Raw genomic sequence first — 23,992 nt, forward strand, 5'->3', positions numbered from 1 at the left:
TCACATAATTAACACACATAGATGTATTCACATATATCACAAGCATAGAGATGCACTTACATCTAGACATATACATGGACTCATATATCTCTAAACATCATATCACTACATACTTACATCTGGTTTCTCATATAATCTAATATCATAATTAGACTTCTCGCAAGTCATAATTCCCTAACATAACTACACTTCATATCATGTACTCACCTTGGTTTCTTGCCAATATCAAGCTCTCGTTCTCTCTCTCTAATCTTACTTTGACAGCCTATCTGAACTTTGCTTCTGATTTATATTTACACAAATACAAAATTTAATGAATGTAGAGATTCAAATTACTTGATACGATTCCTATTAGTGCAAACCAAGTAAAACTCTAATTTCAACTTTTCAAACTTAAGTAGTATCGGTACCACCCTTAGGGTACTGATACCTAAGCTAGGGTACCGATACCCTATCCAGTTACCGATACCAAAATTAACTTCAAAGCTCCCCGGGTACCGATACCCTCCATATAGTTATCGATACCTCTACCATGTGGTATCGATATTGTTCATACAGGTATCGATACCCCTTGCAACAAATCCTTTTAAATGACCTTGTAGTATCGGTACCCACTCAACATGTACCGATACCCCTTGCCCATATTTCCAGTTTTAAACCCGAAAATTTAACCCTTTGCCCCCAAATTCTACTTATTAACTTTTCCTTATGCCTTAGAACTTATCTATATATATATGTAAACCCTCTTAGAAGATTATAACACTTCATCATCTTTTATAACTAACCATAATTCTTGAATCAAAGAATTTCATCAAAATTTCCATGTATTCTAAATTCATTTCTAATACTTCAATCTTCTTAATCCTTCTAATGACAAGTCAAATTCATCAATAAAACTTCAAAAACCTCTTTATATCAAGAATTTATTTTTTAACCCTTAATAAAATTTTCTTTCAGATTCTCTCTACTTGATGATTTAAGCTTATATAAGTTTTCCTTAAGCTTATATAACACTTAAATAATCAAGACCAACTTATAAATCCAAGAATTAAACAGCTAAAATTAACTTACCTTTGTGAAGTAAACCAACGGGAAGAAGAAGAAGAAGAAAACAATATAAACTTCCTGATAAATCTTTTCCCCCACATGTTTATCTCTTAATAAAGAGATAAATATCAAAAGACCATAATTCCCCTTCAAACTTTCCATAATTACCATTTAATCCAATACTGAAATATTCCTATTTAAGTCCTTAAACTTTTCCATTTTTCCTACATTGATCCCCAAATTTTAAAAATTCTCATTTTAGTCACTAGCCCTATCTTTGAGATGTTACAAATCTCTCCCCTTTAAGAAAATTCATCCTCAAATTTTCACTTTACAGTGAAATGAAGCAATCAATCATAATCCTCAACAAATCTTGATTTACTCTTACTATTAACCTTATACTCATACTATATACAAGCTCAACACAATTTATTCACTTGAAAACCATACTCTGCTAATCAATCTCTACCAGTTCATTACTTATAACTTCCAAATTTTTTTCCGATTCTCCTTCTAATTATCACTAGAAGATACTATATTGATTCCAAATTTATTAAAATCAAACTACTTAACCATATTATTGAAATTTACCTTCCATAAACTCTGGATCCTCGAAATCTTCATTTGCACATAAATTATAAACGCGTGTAGTTGGATGCATATCCTGTTGAGTGGATGATTCATACTGATTCCTTCCACGACCTCTACCTCTATTTCTCTGAGATACTATAACATATTTCTCTCTCTGTACAGTCTCATCAGTCAGAAAAAGACAGCCTCGGATAAAATGTTCAACATCACCATATTTAAAGCAGACTCTTGAAATCACTCTACAGACTTCTGTATGATTCTTTCCATAATATGAACATTTCTTGGATTGACTTATATTTGACCTTTTAGTTATAGAAGTAGCTGATTTAAACATATCCTGAGTTGGAGAATCCAAATCTCTAATTTTCTTTGATGGTGATGGACTCGATGAAGTACCAATTCTCTTAGATTTCTGAACCTTTTGCTCTTTGAATCTCTCATTCTGAGCTCTTTCTAAAGCTTTAGCTCGATTGACTACTTCTTGAAATGAGGACAAATTCATAGCTAGCACAACTCTTTTAACCTAGGACGCAAGCCTTCTACGAACCAATCACATGTATCCTTTTCAGTCAGAATAAGTTCAACAACAAAACGACTTAACTTATTAAATTCACATTCATAATCATACACTGTATAATCCCCTTGTCTCAAATTTAGAAATTCTTGCTTCATCTGTCTAATAAACTGATCACCAATGTACTTACGCTTGAATTCTTCTAAGAAAAATAACCAGGTCACTTGATCACTTCTTAATCTCATGGTGACATTTGTCCACCATATCCTAGCTTGACCCCGCAACAACGAAACTATTCCATCAAATTTCTCCACTTCATAGCAATTGAGTCCCTCTAACATTATATTAACATCATTCAACCAAAAATCTGTGGCAACAGGATCTTTCTCAGCTTTACCCTTGAGCTCGGGCGCTCCTAAACCTTTCAATTCCTTAGCTATATTCATTCGAGGAGTTGAGGGACCAAAACATTGAAAACGTGACAAAATAGCGTTTAACGTCCCGAAGAACAACCCTTGATCTCGTACTGGTACTTCTAGAGGTGTTCGCTCTTCACCCTACCTGGCCAGGGCAAGTGAATTACTACTACCTCAAGGTCTATCACTTCTCCTTTCATTTTGAGAACTCTCACGATCAGACATCTAAGACATAACCGTATAACTCTATTAGAAGACAACATACTCTTAACTCTATCAGATCAGAAACTTTCATTTTTTGTTGGTATGTATACATTTTTAAAATACTTTTGACCCCGGTTTAATCCTAAAATCGGTTAAACTTAGCTCTATTACCATTAAATGTAACACCCTAACCCGTATTCAACCCAAATACGAGTATGAGATGTCACATCAACTTTTCGAATCATTTTCTTATATAAAATAGATAAAAATTTAAGAAGTTGCAAACATACTAAATAATTTTTATATATCAATTTAAAACATTTACAAAATTATTCAGAGCTTATACAAATTCAATCATTGATATACATGCCAACACTATATAATATAAAAAGGAAAGCTACTGTACATTTTCTGATTTGATCTTCATTGAAGTTATGTTGTCTCCACTGCCTATCTTCTCTTAGCAGTTCTTGGATCCTACGTATGAAACACTCACGCGCTAAGTCATAGACTTAGTGAGACATGTAAATAAATAATGAAACTATAACTACTTAACAAATGCATGTACATATCATGGAACTAAAAATGTTCATATACACACATAAATCATCATTTACATGTTAAACATTAATTACATTATTCTCACTAATTCCTTTTTAGCATGTAAACTTGTACTTATCATTTCTATACATATAATAACACAAATAACTCATTTCACAATAAAGCACACATAGTATCAAGCCAAGCTTATTTATATCATCACTTTAAAGCCAATGTATACTTTTGAGAACGTAAGGTATGTGACTACATAGAGGTTGTGCACATATGCTATCACCACAGCTCGTATAATCCCCACTAGGGGCACTGAAAATTTGTCCCGAAGGACCATTATGTTCCGAAGGACCACTCCTTAAGAACCATATACATAATCAATGGACCAAATACGTGTACCAAAGTACCATATATATGTTCCACAAAATTACATATATGTCCCGAATGACCACGTAGAATCCTTGACTCTTGGCATGCCAACTATACCCCTAGCTCTCATAACATATAACATGGGCATTTTAATTATGTCATTTCACATATTCATATAAGCACATGGTTCACTTACAAATAACACATTTTCATATGATTCACTTTCACATATCTTATTACATATACTTATACACTTTTTCATATCATGTCTCATGTAACCACATATGTCCTATCTCATATCATTTATCTCTTTACCTCATAACTTATGTAACATGTTCACGTTTTCTTGTATTCATATAACTTATATCATTTTACACATATTCACATAATTAACACACATACATGGATTCACATATATCACAAGCATATAGATGCACTTACATCATATGCATGGACTCATATATCTCTAAACATCATATCACTACGTGCTTACATCTGGTTACTATTATAATATAATATCAGAATTATACTTCTAGCAAGTCATAATTCTCTAACATAACTACACTTCATATCATGTACTCACCTTGGTTTCTTTCCAATATCAAGCTCTCGTTCTCTCTCTAATCTTACTTTGACAGCCTATCTGAACTTTGCTTCCGATCGATATCTATACGATCACGAAATTTAATGAATGTCGAGATTTGAATTACTTGATACGATTCCTATTAGTTCAAACCAAATAAAACTCCAATTCCAACTTTTCAAACTTAAGTAGTATCAGTACCACCCTTAGGGTACCGATACCTCTAAGCTAGGGTACCGATACCCTATCCAGGTACCGTTAACAAAATTAACTTTGAAGTTCTGCGGGTATTGATACCCTCCACATAGGTATCGATACCTCTACCATATGGTATCGATACTGTTCATACAGATTTTGATACCCCTTGCAACAAATCCTTTTAAATGGCCTTGTAGTATCGATACCCATTCAACAGGTACCGATACCCCTTGCCCAAATTTCCATTTTTAAACCCGAAAATTTAACCTTTTTCCCCAAATTCTACTTATTAACTCTTCCTTATACCTTAGAACTTATCTATACATATGTAAACCCTCTTATAATATTATAACACTTCATAATCTTTCAGAATAAAAGAATTTCATCAAATTTTCCATGTGTTCTAAATTCATTTATAATGCTTCAATCTTCTTAATCCTTCTAATGACAAGTCAAATTCATCAATAAAACTTGAAAAACCTCTTTATATAAAGAATTCATTTCTTAACCCTTAATGAAATTTCCTTTCAAATTCTCTCTACTTAATGATTTAAGCTTATATAAACTTTCCTTAAGCTTATATAACACCCAAATAATCAAAACCAACTTATAAATCCAAGAATTAAACATCTAAAATTAACTTACCTTTGTGAAGTAAACCAACGGGAAGAAAAAGAAGAAAACAAGATAAGCTTCCAAATAAATCTTTTCCCCCACATGCTTATCTCTTAATAAAGAGATAAATATCTTTTAAATAAAAAGACCATAATACCCCTTCAAACTTTCCATATTTACCATTTAATCCAATATTGAAATATTCATATTTAAGTCCTTTAACTTTTCAATTTTTCCTATATTGATCCCTAAATTTTAAAAATTCTCATTTTAATCACTAACCCTATCTTTGGGATGTTACAAATCTCCCCCTTTAAGAAAATTCGTCCTTAAATTTTCACTTTACAGTGAAATGAAGCAATCATTTATAATCCTCAATAAATCTTGATTTACTCTTACTATTAACCTTATACTCATACTATATAAAAGCTCAACACAATTTATTCACTTGAAAGCCATACTCTACTAATCAATCTCTACCAGTTCATTAGCTATCACTTCTAAATTATTTTTCGATTATCCATATAATTATCACTAGCATATACTATGTTGATTCCAAATTTATTAAAATCAAACTACTTAACAACATTATTGAAATTTACCTTCCATAATCTCTGGATCCTCAAAATCTTCATTTTCACCCAAATTATAAACGCGTGCACTTGGATGCATATCCTGTTCAGTGGATGATTCATAATAATTCCTTCCATGACCTCTACATTTATTTCTCTGAGATACCATAACAGATTTCTCTCTGTACAGTCTCATCAATCAGAAAATGACAGTCTCATATAAAATGTTCAACATCACCACATTTAAAACAGGCTTTTCAAATAACTCTACAGACTTCTGTATGATTTATTTCACAATATGAACATTGCCTGGATTGACTTATATTTGACCTTTTAGTTGTAGAAGTAGCTGATTCCAACATATCCTGAGTTAGAGAATCCAAATCTATACTTTTCTTTGATGGTGATGAACTTGACGAAGTACCAATTCTCTTAGACTTCTGAACCTTCCACTCTTTGAATCTCTCATTCTGAGCTCTTTTTAGAGCTTTAGCTCGATTGACTACTTCTTGAAACGAGGACAAATTCAGAGCTAGCAACAACTCTTTTAACCTAGGGCGCAAGTCTTCTACGAACCAATCACATGTATCTTTTTGAGTCGGAATAAGCTCAACAGTAAAACGACTTAACTTATTAAATTCACATTCATATTCAAACACTGTATAATCCTCTTGTCTCAAATTTAGAAATTCTTGCTTTATCTGTCTAATAAACTGATCACCAATGTACTTACGCTTGAATTCTTCTAAGAAAAATATCCAGGTCACTTGATCACTTCTTAATCTCATGGTGACATTTTTCCACCATATTCTTGCTTGACCCCGCAATAACGAAACTATTCCATCCAATTTCTCTACTTTAGAGCAGTTCAGTCCCTCTGACATTATCTTAACATTAGTCAACCAAAGATCCGCGACAACAAGATCTTTCTCAGCTTTACCCTTGAACTCAGGCGCTCCTAAACCTTTCAATTCCTTAGCTATATTCATTCAAGGAGTTGAGGGAGAAGAAGGTTGAAAATGCAAAAAAATAGTGTTTAACGTCCCGAATAACAACCCTTGATCTCGTACTGGTACTTCTGGAGGTGTTCACTCTTAACCTTGCCTGGCCAGGGCAGGTGAATTACTACTACCTCCAGGTCTATTACTTCTCCTTTCATTTCGAGAACTCTCACGATCCGACATCTAAGACATAACCGTATAACTCTATTAGAAGACAACTTACTCTTAACTCTATTAGATCAGAAACTTTCATTTTTTGTTAGCATGTATACATTTTTAAAATACTTTTGACCCCGATTTAATCCTAGAATCGGTTAAATCTTAGCTCTGATAACATTAAATGTAACACCCCCAACCCATATTCAACCCGAATACGAGTCTGAGATATCACATCAACTTTTTGACTCATTTTCTTTTATAAAATAGATAAAAATTTAAGAAGTTGCAAATATACTAAATAATTTACATATATCAATTGAAAACGTTTACACAATTATTCAGAGCTTAAACAAATTCAATCCTTGATATACATGCCAACACTATATAATATAAAAGGGAAAGCTACTGTACATTTTCTTATTTGATCTTCGTTGAAGTTATGCTGTCTCCACTGCCTATATTCTCTTAGCACTTCTTGGATCCTACATGTGAAACACTAACACGCTAAGTCATAGACTTAGTGAGACATATAAATAAATAATGAAACTATGTTACTTAACAAATGCATGTACATATCATGGAACACAATGTTCATATACATACATAGATCATCATTTACATGTTAAACATTAATTATATTATTCTCACTAATTCCTTTTTAGCATGTAAACCTGTACTTATCATTTCTATACATATCATAACACAAATAGCTCCTTTCATAATAAAACACACATAGTATCAAGTCAAGCTTATTTATATCAATACTTTAAAGCCCATGTATACTTCTGAGAACGTAATGTATGTGAGTACATAGAGGTTGTGCACATATGCTGTCACCACAGCTCGTATAATTCTCACTAGGGGCATTGAAAATTTGTCCCCGAATGGCCATTATGTCCCGAAGACCACTCCTTAAGAACCATATACATAATACAATAGACCAAATAAGTGTACCGAAGTACCACATATATGTTCCACAAAATTACATATATGTCCCACAAAATTACATATATGTCCCGAAGGACCACGTAGAACCCTCGACTCTTGGCATGCCAACTATACCCCTAGCTCTCATAACACATAACATGGGCATTTTAATTATGTCATTTCGCATATTTATATAAGCACATGGTTCACTTACACATATCACATTTTCATATGATTCACTTTCACATATCTTATCACATATACTTATACTCTTTTTCATATCATGTCTCATGTAACCACATATGTCCTATCTCATATCATTTATCTCTTTAGCTCATAACTTATGTCACATGTTCATATTTTCTTGTATTCATATATCTTATATCAATTTACACATATTCACATAATTAACACACATACATGTATTCACATATATCACAAGCATAGAGATGCACTTACATCTAGACATATACATGGGCTCATATATCTCTAAACATCATATATAACTACATGCTTACATCTGGTTACTCATATAATCTAATTTCAGAATTAGACTTCTAGCAAGTCATAATTCCCTAACATAACTACACTTCATATCATGTACTCACCTTGGTTTTTTACCAATATCAAGCTCTCGTTCTCTCTCTCTAATCTTACTCTAATAGACTATCTGAACTTTGCTTCCGATCGATATCTACACGATCACGAAATTTAATGAATGTCAAGATTCAAATTACTTGATACGATTCCTATTAGTTCAAACCAATAAAACTCCAAGTCTAACTTTTCAAACTAAAGTAGTATCGGTACCACCCTTAGGGTACCAATACCTCTAAGCTAGGGTATCGATACTGTATCCAGGTACTGATACCAAAATTAACTTCAAAGTTCCCCGGGTATCGATACCCTCCATATAGGTATCGATACCTCTACCATATGGTATCGATACTATTTATAGAGGTATCGATACTCCTTGTAACAAATCTTTTTAAATGGCCTTGTAGTATCGATACCCACTTAACAGGTACTGATACCCCTTACCCAGATTTCCATTTTTAAACCAAAAAATTTAACCCTTTGCCCCCAAATTCTACTTATTAACTTTTACTTATTCCTTATAACTTATCTATATATATGTAAACCCTCTTAGAACATTATAACACTTCATAAACTTTCAAAACTAACCATAATTCTTGAATCAAAGAATTTCATCAAATTTTCTGTGTGTTCTAAATTCATTTCTAATGCTTCAATATTCTTAATCCTTCTAATGACAAGTCAAAATCATCAATAAAACTTCAAAAACCTCTTTATATCAAGAATTCATTTCTTAACCCTTAATGAATTTTCCTTTCAAATTCTCTCTACTTAATGATTTAAGCTTATATAAGTTTTCCTTAAGCTTATATAAGCTTTTCTTAAGTTTTCCTTAAGCTTATATAAGCTTTTCTTAAGCTTATATAAGCTTTTCTTAAGCTTATATAACACCCAAATAATCAAAATCAACTTCTAAATCCAATAATTAAACACCTGAAATTAACTTACCTTTGTGAAGTAAACCAACGGGAAGAAGAAGAAGAAAACAAGAAAAGCTTCCAGATAAATCTTTTCCCCAATTTGTTTATCTCTTAATAAAGAGATAAATATCTTTTAAATAAAAAAGACCATAATACCCCTTTAAACTTTCCATAATTTACATTTAATCCAATACTGAAATATTCATATTTAAGTCCTTGAACTTTTTGATTTTTCCTATATTGATCCCCATATTTTAAAAATTCTCATTTTAGTCACTAACCCTATCTTTAGGATATTACACACTGTGTATGAATACGAGTGCGAATTCAACAAGTTAAGTCATTTTGTGGCTGAGTTGGTTCCTATAGAGAAAGGTGCATAGGAGTGGTTTGTTGAGGGTTGCGCCCAAGGTTAAAGGAGATGTTGATCATGTTGAATTTGTCCTCGTTTCAAGAGGTAGTAAATCGTGCTAAAGATCTAGAGAGAGCTTAGAATGAACGGTTTGGGGAGTAAAGAGCCCAACAGTCTAAAAGAACTAGGGCTTCATCAAGTTTTGCACTACCCAAGAGAAGTAGATATTATGGTTTTCAGTCTCAGGCGAGGTCAGAGTCGGTGGCCTCCTCCGCTAGAGGATAAAATTAGATGAGAGCAAGACAGACTCAATCAGTAGGGTCTGGTGATGGAAGAGCACAATAGAGATAATGTCAGACTTGTGAAAGATACCACAGTGAGTTATGTAGAGTAAAATTCGGAGCTTGTTTCCAATGTGGGGAAACATGACATTATATAAGGGATTGTCTATTGAGGGCTGGAGAGTCTGCAAAGTCAGAGCGATCTGCTTTGATGTCTCAAAGAGGACGAGGTAGAGGTAGAGAAAAAATTCAGCCAAAGTCCTCTACTCAACAGGAAGTAAACTCCACTTCTCGAGTGTATAACATTAAGACTAATGAAGATTGTGATGATCCAGAGATAATTGCATGTACCTTTCTACTGTATGATAAATGTATTATGATATTGATTGATCCGGGGTCTACATATTCATATATTAGTAGTAAATTGGTGAGAGAATTGGGAATTCAATTAGAAACTACTAGTAATGATGTGATAGTGATAAATCCTTTAGGGCACAATGCTCGAGTAAATAGAGTATGTCGAGGATGTCCCATACGGATTCAGAGAATTGAATTCCCTACTAATCTGATGGAATTACCCTTTGACGAATTTGAGGTGATACTAGGAATGGACTGATTATTTCGCTATCATTCAAATGTAGATTGTAGACTGAAGAGAGTAACATTAACTAGTTCATAAGGATTGAAAGTAATAGTGTTTAGTGAAAGATGAAATCCATTGGCAAACGTTATTTCAGTGTTTTCACCAAGGAAGTTATTACTACAAGGATGCTAGGGTTTCGTGGCTAATGTACTGGATGTTAGAACCAAGGAAAAAATGTTAGAAGAAATCCCTATAGTCAGAGAATTTCCTTATGCTTTTCCTGCAGAGTTACCGGGGTTACCTCTAGATCGACAAGTGGAATTTCAGATTGAGATAATGCCTAGAACTATGCCCATTACAATGGCACCATATAGAATGACTCCAAAAGAATTACAGGATTTAAAGATTTAGTTATAGGAATTGTTGGATAAAGGATTCATTAGACCAAGTGTATCGCCTTGGGAGCTCCAGTGTTGTTTGTTCGAAATAATGATGGGTCGATGCGTCTCTGCATTGACTATAGGAAACTCAACAAGATACCTATCAAGAATAAGTATTCTCTCCCTAGAATTGATGATTTGTTTGATCAGTTGAAAAGAGCTTCAGTTTTCTCTAAGATTGATTTGCGATATGGATATCATCAATTGAAGATTCAGGAGAAAGACATTCCAAAGATGGTATTTATAACGAGGTATGGTCACTACGAGTTCATTGTTATGCCTTTTGGAGTTACGAATGCCCCAATTATCTTTATAGACTTAATGAATAGAATATTTCAAGCTTATTTGGATCAATTCATAGTTGTTTTCATTGATGACATATTGGTGTATTAGAAAATGAATGAAGAACATAATGTTCACTTGAGGATATTTTTGCAGATTCTAAGAGAAAAAAAGTTATATGCCAAATTATCTAAATGCGAGTTCTAGTTGAATAAAGTGACATTCCTTTGATATGTGATTTCTGTAGAAGGAATTCAGGTTGATCCTCAGAAAATAAAAGCCATTCTAGAATGGGAGGTTCTAAAGAATGTATATGAAGTTCAAAGTTTTCTAGGACTTGCAGGTTATTATCGAAGGTTCGTTAAGAACTTTTCGATGATAGCTTTACCTTTAACCAAGTTAATGAGGAAAGGTGTGGCATTTTCTTGGACTCTTGAATGTCAAGAAAGTTTTGAAATGTTTAAAAAGATTTTGACAGAAGCTCCAGTATTGGTTCAACCTGAGTCTGGCAAAAACTACGTCGTTTATAGCGACGTGTCAAATAATGGCTTGGGATTTGTGTTGATACAAGAGGGCAAGGTGGTGGCTTATGCATCGAGACAATTGAAATTGCATGAGAATAATTACCCAACGCACGATCTAGAGTTGGCTGCAGTAGTGTTTGCTCTTAAAATTTTACATCACTACTTATATGGTGAACGTTGCTATTTATATACAGATCATAAGAGCTTGAAGTATTTGATGACTCAGAAAGAATTGAATTTAGGGAAGAGGAGATGGGTGGATTTTTTAAAAGATTATGATCTGGTAATCAATTTCCACCTTAGAAAAGTAAATGTGGTGGCGGATGCCTTAAGTCGGAAGACGTTTACATCATTTCGAGCTTTAGATGCCAGTTGTCATTAGAAGGAGATGGTGCAATATGTGCAGAATTGAACATTAAGCCAACATGGCTAGATAGAATTAAGGAATTGCAAACCAAAGATGAAAAGTGTTTGAAAAGGTTACATCAAGTAAAGAATGGAGAGCTTAATGATTATGAAATTAAAGGTGATGGGAATCTGGATTACCGAGGAAGATTAGTGATTCCGGATGATGATGAGGTGAAGAATGAACTATTAACAGAAGCTCACTGTAGTCCATTGATGATGCACCCGGGTGGAAACAAGATGTATATGGATCTCAAAAGTTGATATTAGTGGCCGAGAATGAAAATAAATATTATGGAATTTGTGTCCAAGTGCTTGACTTGTCAACAAGTCAAAGATGAGCATCAGGTTCCATCATGATTGTCACAACCAATGTCTATTCCTCAATGGAATTGGGAGAATGTGACTATGGATTTTGTGACGGGGTTGCCTTTGACTCCAAACAAAAGAGATTCAATCTGGGTGATAGTGGATAGATTGACTAAATCAACTCATTTCCTTCCAGTAAGAACTGATTTCTCCATGGACAAGTATGCTGAATTGTACACCAAGGAGATTATCAGATTGCATAGTGTACCGATTTCAATTATTTCTGATAGAGATCCTAGATTTACATTGAGGTTTTAGAAGACTTTGCATGGAGAGTTGGGAACTCGATTGAACTTTAGCACAGCGTTTCATCCTTAGACCGATGGACAATCTGAGCAGACTATCCAAATTATGGAAGATATGTTGAGAGCCTACGTAATAGAGTTTAAGGGATAGTGGGAAAAATACTTGCCGAATTTGCTTACAACAATAACTACCAGTCAAGTATCAAAATGGCTCCATTTGAGGCTCTATATGGGAGGAAATGTCGTACGCCCTTGAACTGGTATGAGCTTAAGGATCAAGAAGTTCTTGGTCCTGAATTGATTCAGGAAGTGGAAGAGAAAGTTCAAGTGATTCAAAATAATCTGAAAGCGATAGCTGATAGACAAAAATCATATACTGATCTGAAGAGGAAAGAAATTGAGTTTCAAGTCAGAGATAAAGTATTCTTAAAGGTGTCTCCATGAAAGAAGGTGTTAAGGTTTGGACGAAAAGGAAAGCTTAGTCCTTGATTTATTGGACCCTATGAGATCGTTAAGAAAGTGGGACTAGTGGCATACTAATTAGCTTTTCCACGTGAAATTGAAAAGATTCATGATGTTTTTTATGTTTTAATGCTTCGGAGATATAGATCCGACCCTCCCATATTGTGACAGCAAAAGAGATAGAAGTTCAGCCTGACTTGACTTATGAGGAAGAACCGATCCAAATATTAGCTTACGAGGTGAAACAATTAAGGAAGAAGACAATTCCATTGGTTAAGGTACTATGGAGGAATCACAAGGTAGAGGAAGCAACGTGGGAGCGTGAAGAGGATATGAGGAATTAGTACCCCCATCTATTTATGCAGTGAAAATTCGAGGATGAATTTTCTTAAGGGAGAGATTTGTAACATCCTCAATACCGAGTTAGTGACCAAATTGTAAAACTTCATAATTGATTGGATAAAGTAGATAAATTGAAAAGTTCATAGACTTATATGAAAAATTTTGTGCAGGAAGATATAACAAAGAATGATGAATAGAAGGGAAAAACGGTTATTTGACTAATTATTGAATTAAAAATTAGATATGGGAGAGATATATACACGTGGAGATGGAAAGAAAAGGGAAACGAAATATCCATAGAGCTTTTTTTTCTTCTTCCTTCTTCATACGTGAAAGCCATTAGAAAGGTGATTTTTCTTGTTAGCTGATTATTCATTGAATTTAAGTTTGGTTTATGATCCTTGTGATACTTAAGCTTAAGGAAAGCTTAAGTTATTTTAAAACTATAAGATGATGGAATTAGGAGGGATTAAAGATAAGGAGTCTTTAAATGAAATATTAGCAAAGAGTTGATAAGTGGAATTTGAAACTAAATTTGACTTGTCATCAGGTGAATTAAGAAATATGAAGTAATAAAATTGAAATTAGAACATGTTGAAAATTTGGTATGATTATTGATTTCCATATAGAGGATGGGATTTTGAGGATAAAGATGTGTTGAAAGAATATAAATTGATTTAAGAATGTGCATTTGAGTTAAGAGTATGAAAGAGATTAATACATGAAGTGTTTGAGCTGATAAGAGTGAATTTTCAGGTTCAAAAGTGAAATCTAGGCTTTGAGTATCCGTACTGCTTCATCCAGTACCGATACTTCAAGAGTAAAAGAGTGAAAATTGGTATAGGGGTATCGATACTGGTTGAACAATGTTGATACCATAAGTCTGAATTTGACAAAGACATTCATCGGGTATCGATACCTGGAGGGTAGTATCGATACCAAGGGTACCGATACCATAAGGTCAGTATCGGTACCAATTTTTGAAATAAGAATTTCGAATGCAAAATGGGTATCGATACCAGGCTTGGTATCGATACTACAACTAGGGAAGTATCAATACCCTACAGGGGGTACCGATACTACTTCAAGTAGAAAATGGAATTAAGCCTTTCTTTTGGTCTAAGAAATTAGGGACCGAATTATTATATGTGGGATACTGATATGTATATAATATGTATGATTGTGTAGATATCGAGAACAAGCAAGTTCCGGAGCGACCACAGAGTTAGGATCGATCCAAAGAGAGAAAAATCATAGAAGTGGATTTGGTATTAAGCGAGGCTTAGGTGAGTGCATATTATAGATGTAGTTCAATGGAAATAAGACTTGTGATAAGTCTATTTCCTATGTTAATTTTCATAGTCCAATAGTTATGAACATGCATATGTTATTATAACTAAGTCACATGCATAAGTTATATATATGTTGATATGATTTAATATATGCTATATGATTCATGAGAACATACTCAAATGGCATATATTATATGATATGAGAATTATGGTTATATGTATATGTGATATGTGATAGAAGAAAAGACATATGTGGTTAAAAGAGAAATGACATGAGTACATGAGTATATAAAGTATAACAATAATGCCCATGTTATGTGATATGAGAGATATATGTATAGTTGGCATGCCAAGAGTCGAGGGTTATATAGGTCCTTCGGGACATATGCATGGGTCCTTCGGGACATATTTCACATGCCACTCAGTGGATCCTTATACGAGCTGTGGTGACATCATATGTGCACAACCTCATTGTACCTGCATACCATAAGTTCTCAGTAATGTACATGGGCCTATAAAAGATATAAAAAGTGTTTACATTATTATATGCTATCATTTTATTATTATTTACAATAATTCACATATGATTTGATGGAATAATGATATGATAGTTATGATGTTGTTTGAATAATTACATTGCATGTTCAATCTTATAGGAAATGCATTATTATGTGGTTTTATGCCTCACTAAGTCTATGACTTAGCGTGTAAGTGTTTTATACGCAGGTTCAGAGAAACAAGAGGATCAGACTTAGGATATGCATAGCAACATATCTCCACTCGAAGATCAAATCAGAAGTACTTTGCACAGTATGTTTTGTTTATGTAATAGATATGTTGGCATGTAAACACAGTCGTAAAGTACGGATGCTCTGATCATTTTTATAATGTTTGAACTTACTTATGTAAATTGTTAACTTTATGTTAATAAAGGTTTAAATATTTCATAATTTCTTTTATATTTATAATTGTAAAGGTTTTGAAAAGTCAATGTGACACCTCGGACTCGTATTCGGGTCGGATACGGGTTGGGGGTTACACATCCAATGATCCTAAAAATGTATAAAACTAAAAAAAATTACAATGCGAACGAATCTTGTCTCTTTGTATGATATATATATATATATATATATATATATATTATATATATATATATATATATATATCTATATATATATATATTATAGATATATATATATATTATATATATATATAATAAATATAATAAATTATATCCTCACTAAATTGTCGCCACAAATGAATCATACCTCAACTGAATTGAATTTAAATAAAAATCAAATTTTTATTAAATCATATTTTAAGGTTAACTTTATCATTTCAATGGCAGTACATTGCAAGACTATTGAATTATGATCAAATGATGATATTAAATTTTTAAAAATAAAATAATAATGATTTTATCGAATTTATAAAATGATTATGAAATCTTATCAATTTATTTTGAATTAATCATTAAATTTTAACAAAATATTATAAATGATCATTAAATTTATAAAATAATTATAGTAATTTGATAAATATAATAGTTATTTTATATATAAAAATTATGAAAATTCCATAAAGTTTTCGTTTCTAACTCTGCTTTCACTCCTTATTAAGAAACTGAATATGAGACTGTATATGAAAGGGATATATTGAATACGTGGTTTGTACACTTTCTGATACATCACTTTTATAGTGAACAATGCAAGATAAGCTTAACCAATTATAACAAACTAACTAACTTTGGCGCCCAATGATAACTGTTTGATGGTTATACTATAATGCTAGCAAGAGCATAGTAAGTCTTGCTATAGCCTAACATTCTCCCTACTCTCTCATTTTTTCGAGCAAAACTACACTCCTGGCATTACACATATACTGCGCGAAACTCTTCAAACGAGATTTGAGAGGGGCTTAGTAAAACCATCTGCTGTCTGATGTGCAGCTGGTATGTAGTTGATTTTTAGAAGCCTGCAGCCACTTCTCTCGGACAAAGTGAATGTCCAGGTCTATATGCTTGACTGTGCATGGTACACAGGATTAGCACTCATAGCCACTGCTCCGGTGTGTCACACAAATCACCGGCTCCCTCCGTTGTGAATCCCTAGGTCTGCCAGCAAAGAACTTGTCCATGTAACTTTAGCAACAGCATCAGCAAGACATTGTATTCGCCTCCATAGTAGAACGGGACACGTTTTCTGTTTCTTTGAGCGAAGTATACGCTTGACTGCAAGCCAATGTGGTTCACGTGGTGCATGCATGAATTGTGCCACCTTGCCAACACTGTAGGCTAAATCAGGACGTGTATGGCACAAATAGAGCAAGGAGCCAACTATGCTGCGATACTCACTTTCATTTGACAGAAGCTCCCCAGCATCTTTTGACAATTTTGATGCTAGTATCATCGGTGTGGAACATGCAGCTGCACCTGCTATACCAGTTTTCTCAAGTAGTTCCAACAAAATTTTTTTCTGATTTAAAAAACAGAGAGCCACGAGAGCGATGCACTTCAATCCCCAAGAAAAAATGAAGCGCACCAAGATATTTGAGAGAAAATTTTTCACTAAGCAGCCTCACCACTTCTTGAATCTCACAAGATGAGTGTCCAGTGATGACTATGTCATCAACATAGACCAATACATATATGTCACCAGCGCCTCGTTTACCTACAAAAAGAGACGAATCAGCTCGAGATACTGTAAATCCAATCTGCACAAGGCTATCTCGGAGCTTGGCATGCCAGTTCCTAGGTGCCTGACGCAATCCATATAACGCCTTCTGAAGCTTGCAGACGAGGACAGATCCATCTTCAGCAAGTTGCACAAACCCTGGCGGTTGTTGCATGAACACATCTTCAGAGAGGTCTCCATTAAGGAACGCATTATTAATGTCAACGTGCCTCAACTCCCAGTCATTTGAAACCGCTAGTGTCAACACAGCATTAAGCGAAGAAAACTTAACAACTGGGCTGAACGTATCAAGGAAATCATACCCTGGAACTTGCGAGTAACCTTTTGCAACCAGTCGAGCCTTATAGCGATGTATGGAGCCATCTGGATTTCGTTTCAATTTAAACAGCCACTTACACCCAATCGGAGTACGCCCTTCTGGTAATTTCACCAATCTCCACGTGCCGTTCCTTTGAAGCGCATCTACCTCATCTTGAACTGCCTCCTTCCAATTAGGTGATTGCAGCGCCTCTTGAATTGTGGAAGGAGTATCATTGTTGAAATGAGTGGAGTACGCTTTAGGCTTAAAGACTCCACATTTGCTGCGTGTCTTCATTGGGTGATGATTTCCTCTAGTTGATAGAGTAGTAGATGCAGTCGGTGCATTATTGAGCAATTCTAATTCTTCAACAACCTGACTAGTACTCCCATTATTAAAATTGTTTGCACCAGAATTTGTGGCCCCAACAATATTATAATTGTCATTGTTCTCCAACGGATGCAATGTGGAGTCATCATGTGCGGCCCCAGTAGTGTTCATCACGCCGAGCGGTGCGACCCCAACATCATTGTCGCCTTGTGAAGTGGACATTGCTTCCAATTCAAACGGTGTGACTGTTCCAAGTCCAAGTGGTATGACTCCTAGTATATTATTATAATGCATGGCTTCAATAACCTTATTGCTTTGACTATGAGTCCCAATGGCACTATCACGGGCTCCACTTTCAGGCGCACTATCATGCGCACTATCATGCGCACTTTCAACAATTTCATTGCTTGGATTATGTGCACCTATGGCCCCAACTACATCATTTCACGCGTGGAGCCATCCAAAGCATTATCACGTGAAGCTTCAACAATTTCATTCCTTGGGTTATGCACACCACCATGCGCGTCATCACCCGTGGTCCCATCCTCATGCATATCATTGTGGGCGTGAATTGTTCCAAGCGGCAGGGCACCTTGATTATTATAATGGCCATTGGACCCATGTGCATTATTATGCGCATCATGAGCGTGTAATATTCCAAATGGAATTGCTCCATGGTTGTCATCACGTGCACTGTCCCCATGTGCAGTATCGTGAGCAGAAATTATTCCAACCGGTGTGACTCCACGATTAACGTGCACATTGGTCCCATGCGTAATATCATGTGCATTATCTCGGTAGTCGGTCGAAGTGGAATGTGGAGTGGCCTCGATAACAGCATGTATGAGACTAGACACATCTTCTTGTCCCACCACATTTTGCGCATTGTCTTGTATAACGGTTGGTGTAACATCACTAATCCACTTCCTCACATCTGCAACAACTGGAATATCACGTGAACGATCAACTTTTGCATGTGGGGAGCAAGCTGTAGATTTATCTGAAAAAGGAAAAGCTTTTTCATTAAAAACAACATGTCTAGAGATATAAACTCTGCCATTTCCTGCCAGACATTGATAGCCCTTGTGCTGAGGACTAAGCCCAAGGTATGTACAAGGCTGAGACCGAAAGCACAACTTGTGATTCTGAAAGGGTCTTAGGTGCGGGAAACACTGGCATCCAAAGACCTTCAGTGAAGCATACTCTGGTTTCTTCTGGTACAACTTCTCGTATGGAGTCATTCCTCCAAGCACCACCGTGGGAAGACGATTGATCAAATGAACAGCAGTCACAAATGCATGACCAGTACTGCATAGGTATGGATGCTTGAGCTAGCAGAACAAGTCCTAACTCAACAATATGGCGATGTTTACGCTCAACGACTCCGTTCTGCTCAGACGTGTGAGGGCAGGTCAGTCGATGCACTATCCCTGATCTGGCAAGCAACGCAGAAAACACTCGGTACTCACCACCCCCAATCTGACTGAAAAGCTTTGATTGTACTGTCGAATTGATTGCTACCAATTTTTGAACAGGTGAAACGCATCAACAGCTTGCGCTTTATCTTTCAGTAGGTAAAGCCAAGTAAATCGGGGGTAAACGCATCCACAAAGGTTACATAATAGCGAAAGCCTTGGAAGCAATGTGAGGAGGTCCCCACAAGTCTGAAAATACAAGTTCAAAGGGTGCAGTATACTCCGTATTTGATGCAGAAAAAGGGAGTTTATGACTTTGCCCATAAAGCAAGCCACACATGTTTATTAACATCAATATCCAGTATTACATCAAGTTCTTTTGCAATTTACTTAAAGAAAAACTAGTGGATGTCCCCCCGTTGATGCCAAAGCACAGACTGAGTCACATCTGTAGTTGCAAGATGAACTGCAGCACCACAGCCTTGTGAAGTCAGATCACTAAGCGAAAAAGTATAAAGTCCTTTCTCTTCACCTTGCAGAAGCGCCTTAGAGAATTCATCACGAACAAAGCACTTCTCAGCATGAAATTCAAGATAAACCTTGTTATCCCTAGAAAGCTTTAGACCGAAAGCAAATTCTTGGTTATTGAGGCACATGCAATAATTCTGTCAAGACTAAAGTTCTTGAAGAAGCAGAAAAATTGTACCAACATTATGAATATCAACAGAGACTCCATTGCCAACAGTAAGTTTACTTGGACCTCTAAACTCAGCAGGATTCGAGACATTCGCAGCATCTGGTGTGATATGATGCGTAGCTCCAGAATCCACCACCCAATGATCACTGGATCTGGAGGCCGTATTAGCTTGCAAATTACCTGCTGTCTGATAATGGCCTTTACAGCGTTCACATCCCAGGTTTGAAGTTTCAGTAGCAGAGTAGTGTGCATGGCAGACTGCCCTTTATGAGTTTGCGACTCAGATGTAACACACATAAACTCATCATAACGAGCCAAATCGATCAACCAAATGACCGAATTTTCACATAGCTGGCATTGAATCTTAGTTCGTCCTCGGCCTCGTCCGCCTGTTGTAAACGATGAGCGTGAAGATTTAGAATCACGCCGTCTATCAGAGGAGTCATGACCTTCTACTCTTTCAGCAACATTGGCTGTCATAGGAGCATAATCAAACTGCTCATCGAACCCGGCCAACTGTGCTTCCGCATCTAGAAGGACGGTGTAAAGGCTGTCCAAGGACAATGTTCCTTCATCGTAGTGATAACTGCCATAAACGGTTTGATACTCCCTGGGCAATCCTTTCAAGATGCTGGCAACATGTCCAACATGCGAAACTGCACTACACACGAGGCAAGTGCATCACATACCTCTTTTACACGAGTGAGATACACTCGCATGTTATCATTTCCCTTCCTAAGCGACTGTAACTTGCAGTGTAAACTCATAGCAGCCGTCGTGGATCTGCTCGCAAATAGTTGTTGCACAACACTCCATACTGCAGCTGCAGATTCGGCACCAACAAAATGAGGAAGAAGATGAGAGCTAATGGTGACAGGAGCCACGAAGCAAGCGCATCTCTGCGCATAAAATCCTCAATGCATCGTTGACGAATCGCACCGGTATCATCAAGAATCGTCTCCGGTGGTAATTGTAGAGCTCCGGTCAACAAGCGCTCAAGACGGTGACTCCTTACGGTGAGCAGAATCTGCTGCTTCCACAGAAGGTAGTTCATCTCATCAAGAACAACGCTGATTTTCTTATGAGAGAAGCTCGTACTTATGGACGACTCCATTGAAACACCAAGCAAGAATCGCGCAAGAGTTTTTCAAGAAACCCCAAGACCAATGGCGAAATATACCTATTAAGAAACTGAATATGAGACTGTATATGAAATGAGAGAGCTCGTACTTATGGACGACTCCATTGAAACACCAAGCAAGAATCGCGCAGCAAGAGTTTTTCAAGAAACCCCAAGACCAATGGCGAAATATACCATATTAAGAAACTGAATATGAGACTGTATATGAAAGGGATATATTGAATACGTGGTTTGTACACTTTCTGATACATCACTTTAATAGTGAACAATGCAAGACTATCAAGCTTAACCAATTATAACAAACTAACTAACTTTGGCGCCCAATGATAACTGTTTGATGGTTATACTATAATGCTAGCAAGAGCATAGTAAGTCTTGCTATAGCCTAACACTCCTCAAGAGATTAGATTTGCAGAAGAACAACAATACCATCATCATAAGCAACCAAACAAAGATATAAAGTTGAAGCCTTTGGATGGGGACCATAGGAATGGAAATGATGAGCAGCAACCTGAGTTTCTCTTCACAATTGTTGAAGAAACAATGGAGGATTTGGAGTGTCTTAAAACCCCATATTTAACCCCTTTTGCTTCTCCACCGTTTTAACTCCCCTGCTAACTCCAATCGATGATTGTTTCGCTCATCAATTCTGATTCAACCTTTTGTTTTAATCACGGAGTGATGAAGATTTCGACAGGTTAAGTCCATCATCTTCGCCGAGGTTGAAGTTCTTGAAAGAAGCTGAACTGAAGCTTCACAGGGAATCAGTTCTTGAATTCAATTTAAGAAAAATGGTGGAGAAGGATTGAGAAGAGAGTGATGGGGAAGAGAGGGAAAATGATTTAGGGTTAAAGGGTAAAAAGTTAAATTAAAAGGATTTAATTTTTTAATTTTTCATTTGGAATTAGTTTTTGTTATTATTTTAATTACAAAATTCACTTTTTAATATTAAAAAAATACCACGTGGTATTTTTAATGGGTTAACAATCAAACTTAGTGGTCTGTCACGGCATGACTCAATTTGAGTTACGGAATGAAACATTAGGTACCAAACTGGAACGAAATAAACGTTCGGTACTGAACTAAAAAAATAGCATACGGTGTACACCTTTTTATATTTAAGCCTAAAAATACTCAATAATATATACACACTTTATTCTTAAATTTATTATATGCATGTGATAAATATAGGGCTTAAACGTCAAAAAGGTGCTCAACATATGCTTTTTTTTTAGTTTAGTGTATAATATTTTTTTCGTTTCAGTTTGGTGCCTACAGTTTTGTTCCGTATCTCAGTTTGGGTTAGGTCGTGATAGGGATGGCAACTCAACCCGAATCTGATGGGTTCCGACCCGACCCGACCCGATCGGGTCGGATTTTTTTAAAAAAATTTCGGGTTCGGGTCGGGTCTTTTTTAAATGCACTGTTCGGGTCGGGTCGGGTTTAGGGTAAAAAAATCCGACCCGACTCGACCCAAAAAATATATATAATTTTATCTTATATATTTAGGGATAATTACAATAATATCCCTCCATATATAATTTTTTTCAATTAAGTCACTGTTTTCATTGAATTAAATTTTTTTTTATTTCGGGTCGGGTCGGGTTTCTAAGTCATATATTCGGGTCGGGTCGGGTCGGGTGAAACATTAATTTTGTCGGGTCGGGTCGGGTCACGGGTGGAGAACCCTTTCTTCTCGGGTTGGGTCTGGTGGCCCAAAAACCTGACCCGACCCGACCCATTGTCATTACGACCGTCGTGATGGATCATTAATTTCGGTTATTAAATACCACATGACATTTGTTTAATATTAAAAAATGAATTCTCTAATTAAAATAATAAAAAATTAATTAATGGAAATTAAAAAAATTAAAAGTTAAAAACCTGTTGCTTCTACCCCCACCTTAAAATCATGTATCCTCATCCTCACCACCCATCGTCTCCTCTGGCTCCCTTCTTCTTCCGCCACCACCCTTACTTCCGCCTCATCCATCCTCTTGCCTCCATTTTCCATATCTTCTCCTCCAAAAAATCTCTCAAGTCTGTGTTCCACTCCCCCATGATTCAGTTCCAAGTCTTCGTTTGCTTCCAATGGGTTTTAAGTCCGTGTATTGTATCTAATTTTAAGCATTTTTTTCGTCGGGGATGCAAAGTCTCCCTCGATAGTACAACATCCATCAGACCTAACCTCAAAATCCTTAGTCTCGCCTTTTTTTGTTTGCCTAAATCTTGCTAAACACTTTTCATCTTTCTCTTGTAGTTCTTTTATTTTATCCAAGAACGTCGGCTTTAACTTTATTTCTGCAGTGAAGGCGCCATCTTTCTTTAGGGATAAACGCGTATCCAAAGCTCACAAGGCTACAAAAATCTTTAGGCTAAGTGCATCAACTACCACATAAACCTTTCCTGGATGATAGTCGATGATCAAATCATAATCCTTTAAGAGTTCTATCCATATTCTCTGTCTCAAGTTCAACTCTTTTTGCGTCAACAAGTACTTTAGACTTTTGTGATCTGTTAAATGTAGCACCGCTCTCCATAAAGATAATGACGCCAAATCTTAAGAGTGAACATGG

The 23,992-nt window shown here is 35.7% G+C and overlaps 1 protein-coding gene across 1 annotated transcript; it reads right to left on the reverse strand.

Annotated features, from left to right (window-relative positions):
- Positions 1-5,677: 5,677 nt before the first annotated feature.
- On the reverse strand, positions 5,678-6,845 carry LOC120121928. Its single transcript, XM_039141197.1, has 3 exons — positions 6,761-6,845; positions 6,214-6,640; positions 5,678-5,843 (listed from the first exon to the last, which is right to left on the reverse strand). The coding sequence occupies exons 1-3, from the start codon at positions 6,843-6,845 to the stop codon at positions 5,678-5,680; spliced, it is 678 nt and encodes a 225-aa protein (XP_038997128.1).
- Positions 6,846-23,992: the final 17,147 nt, after the last annotated feature.

The sequence above is a fragment of the Hibiscus syriacus genome, unplaced genomic scaffold (assembly GCF_006381635.1).
Source record: "Hibiscus syriacus cultivar Baekdansim isolate YM2019G1 unplaced genomic scaffold, ASM638163v2 tig00110383_pilon, whole genome shotgun sequence".
Classification (NCBI taxonomy): Eukaryota; Viridiplantae; Streptophyta; class Magnoliopsida; order Malvales; family Malvaceae; genus Hibiscus; species Hibiscus syriacus.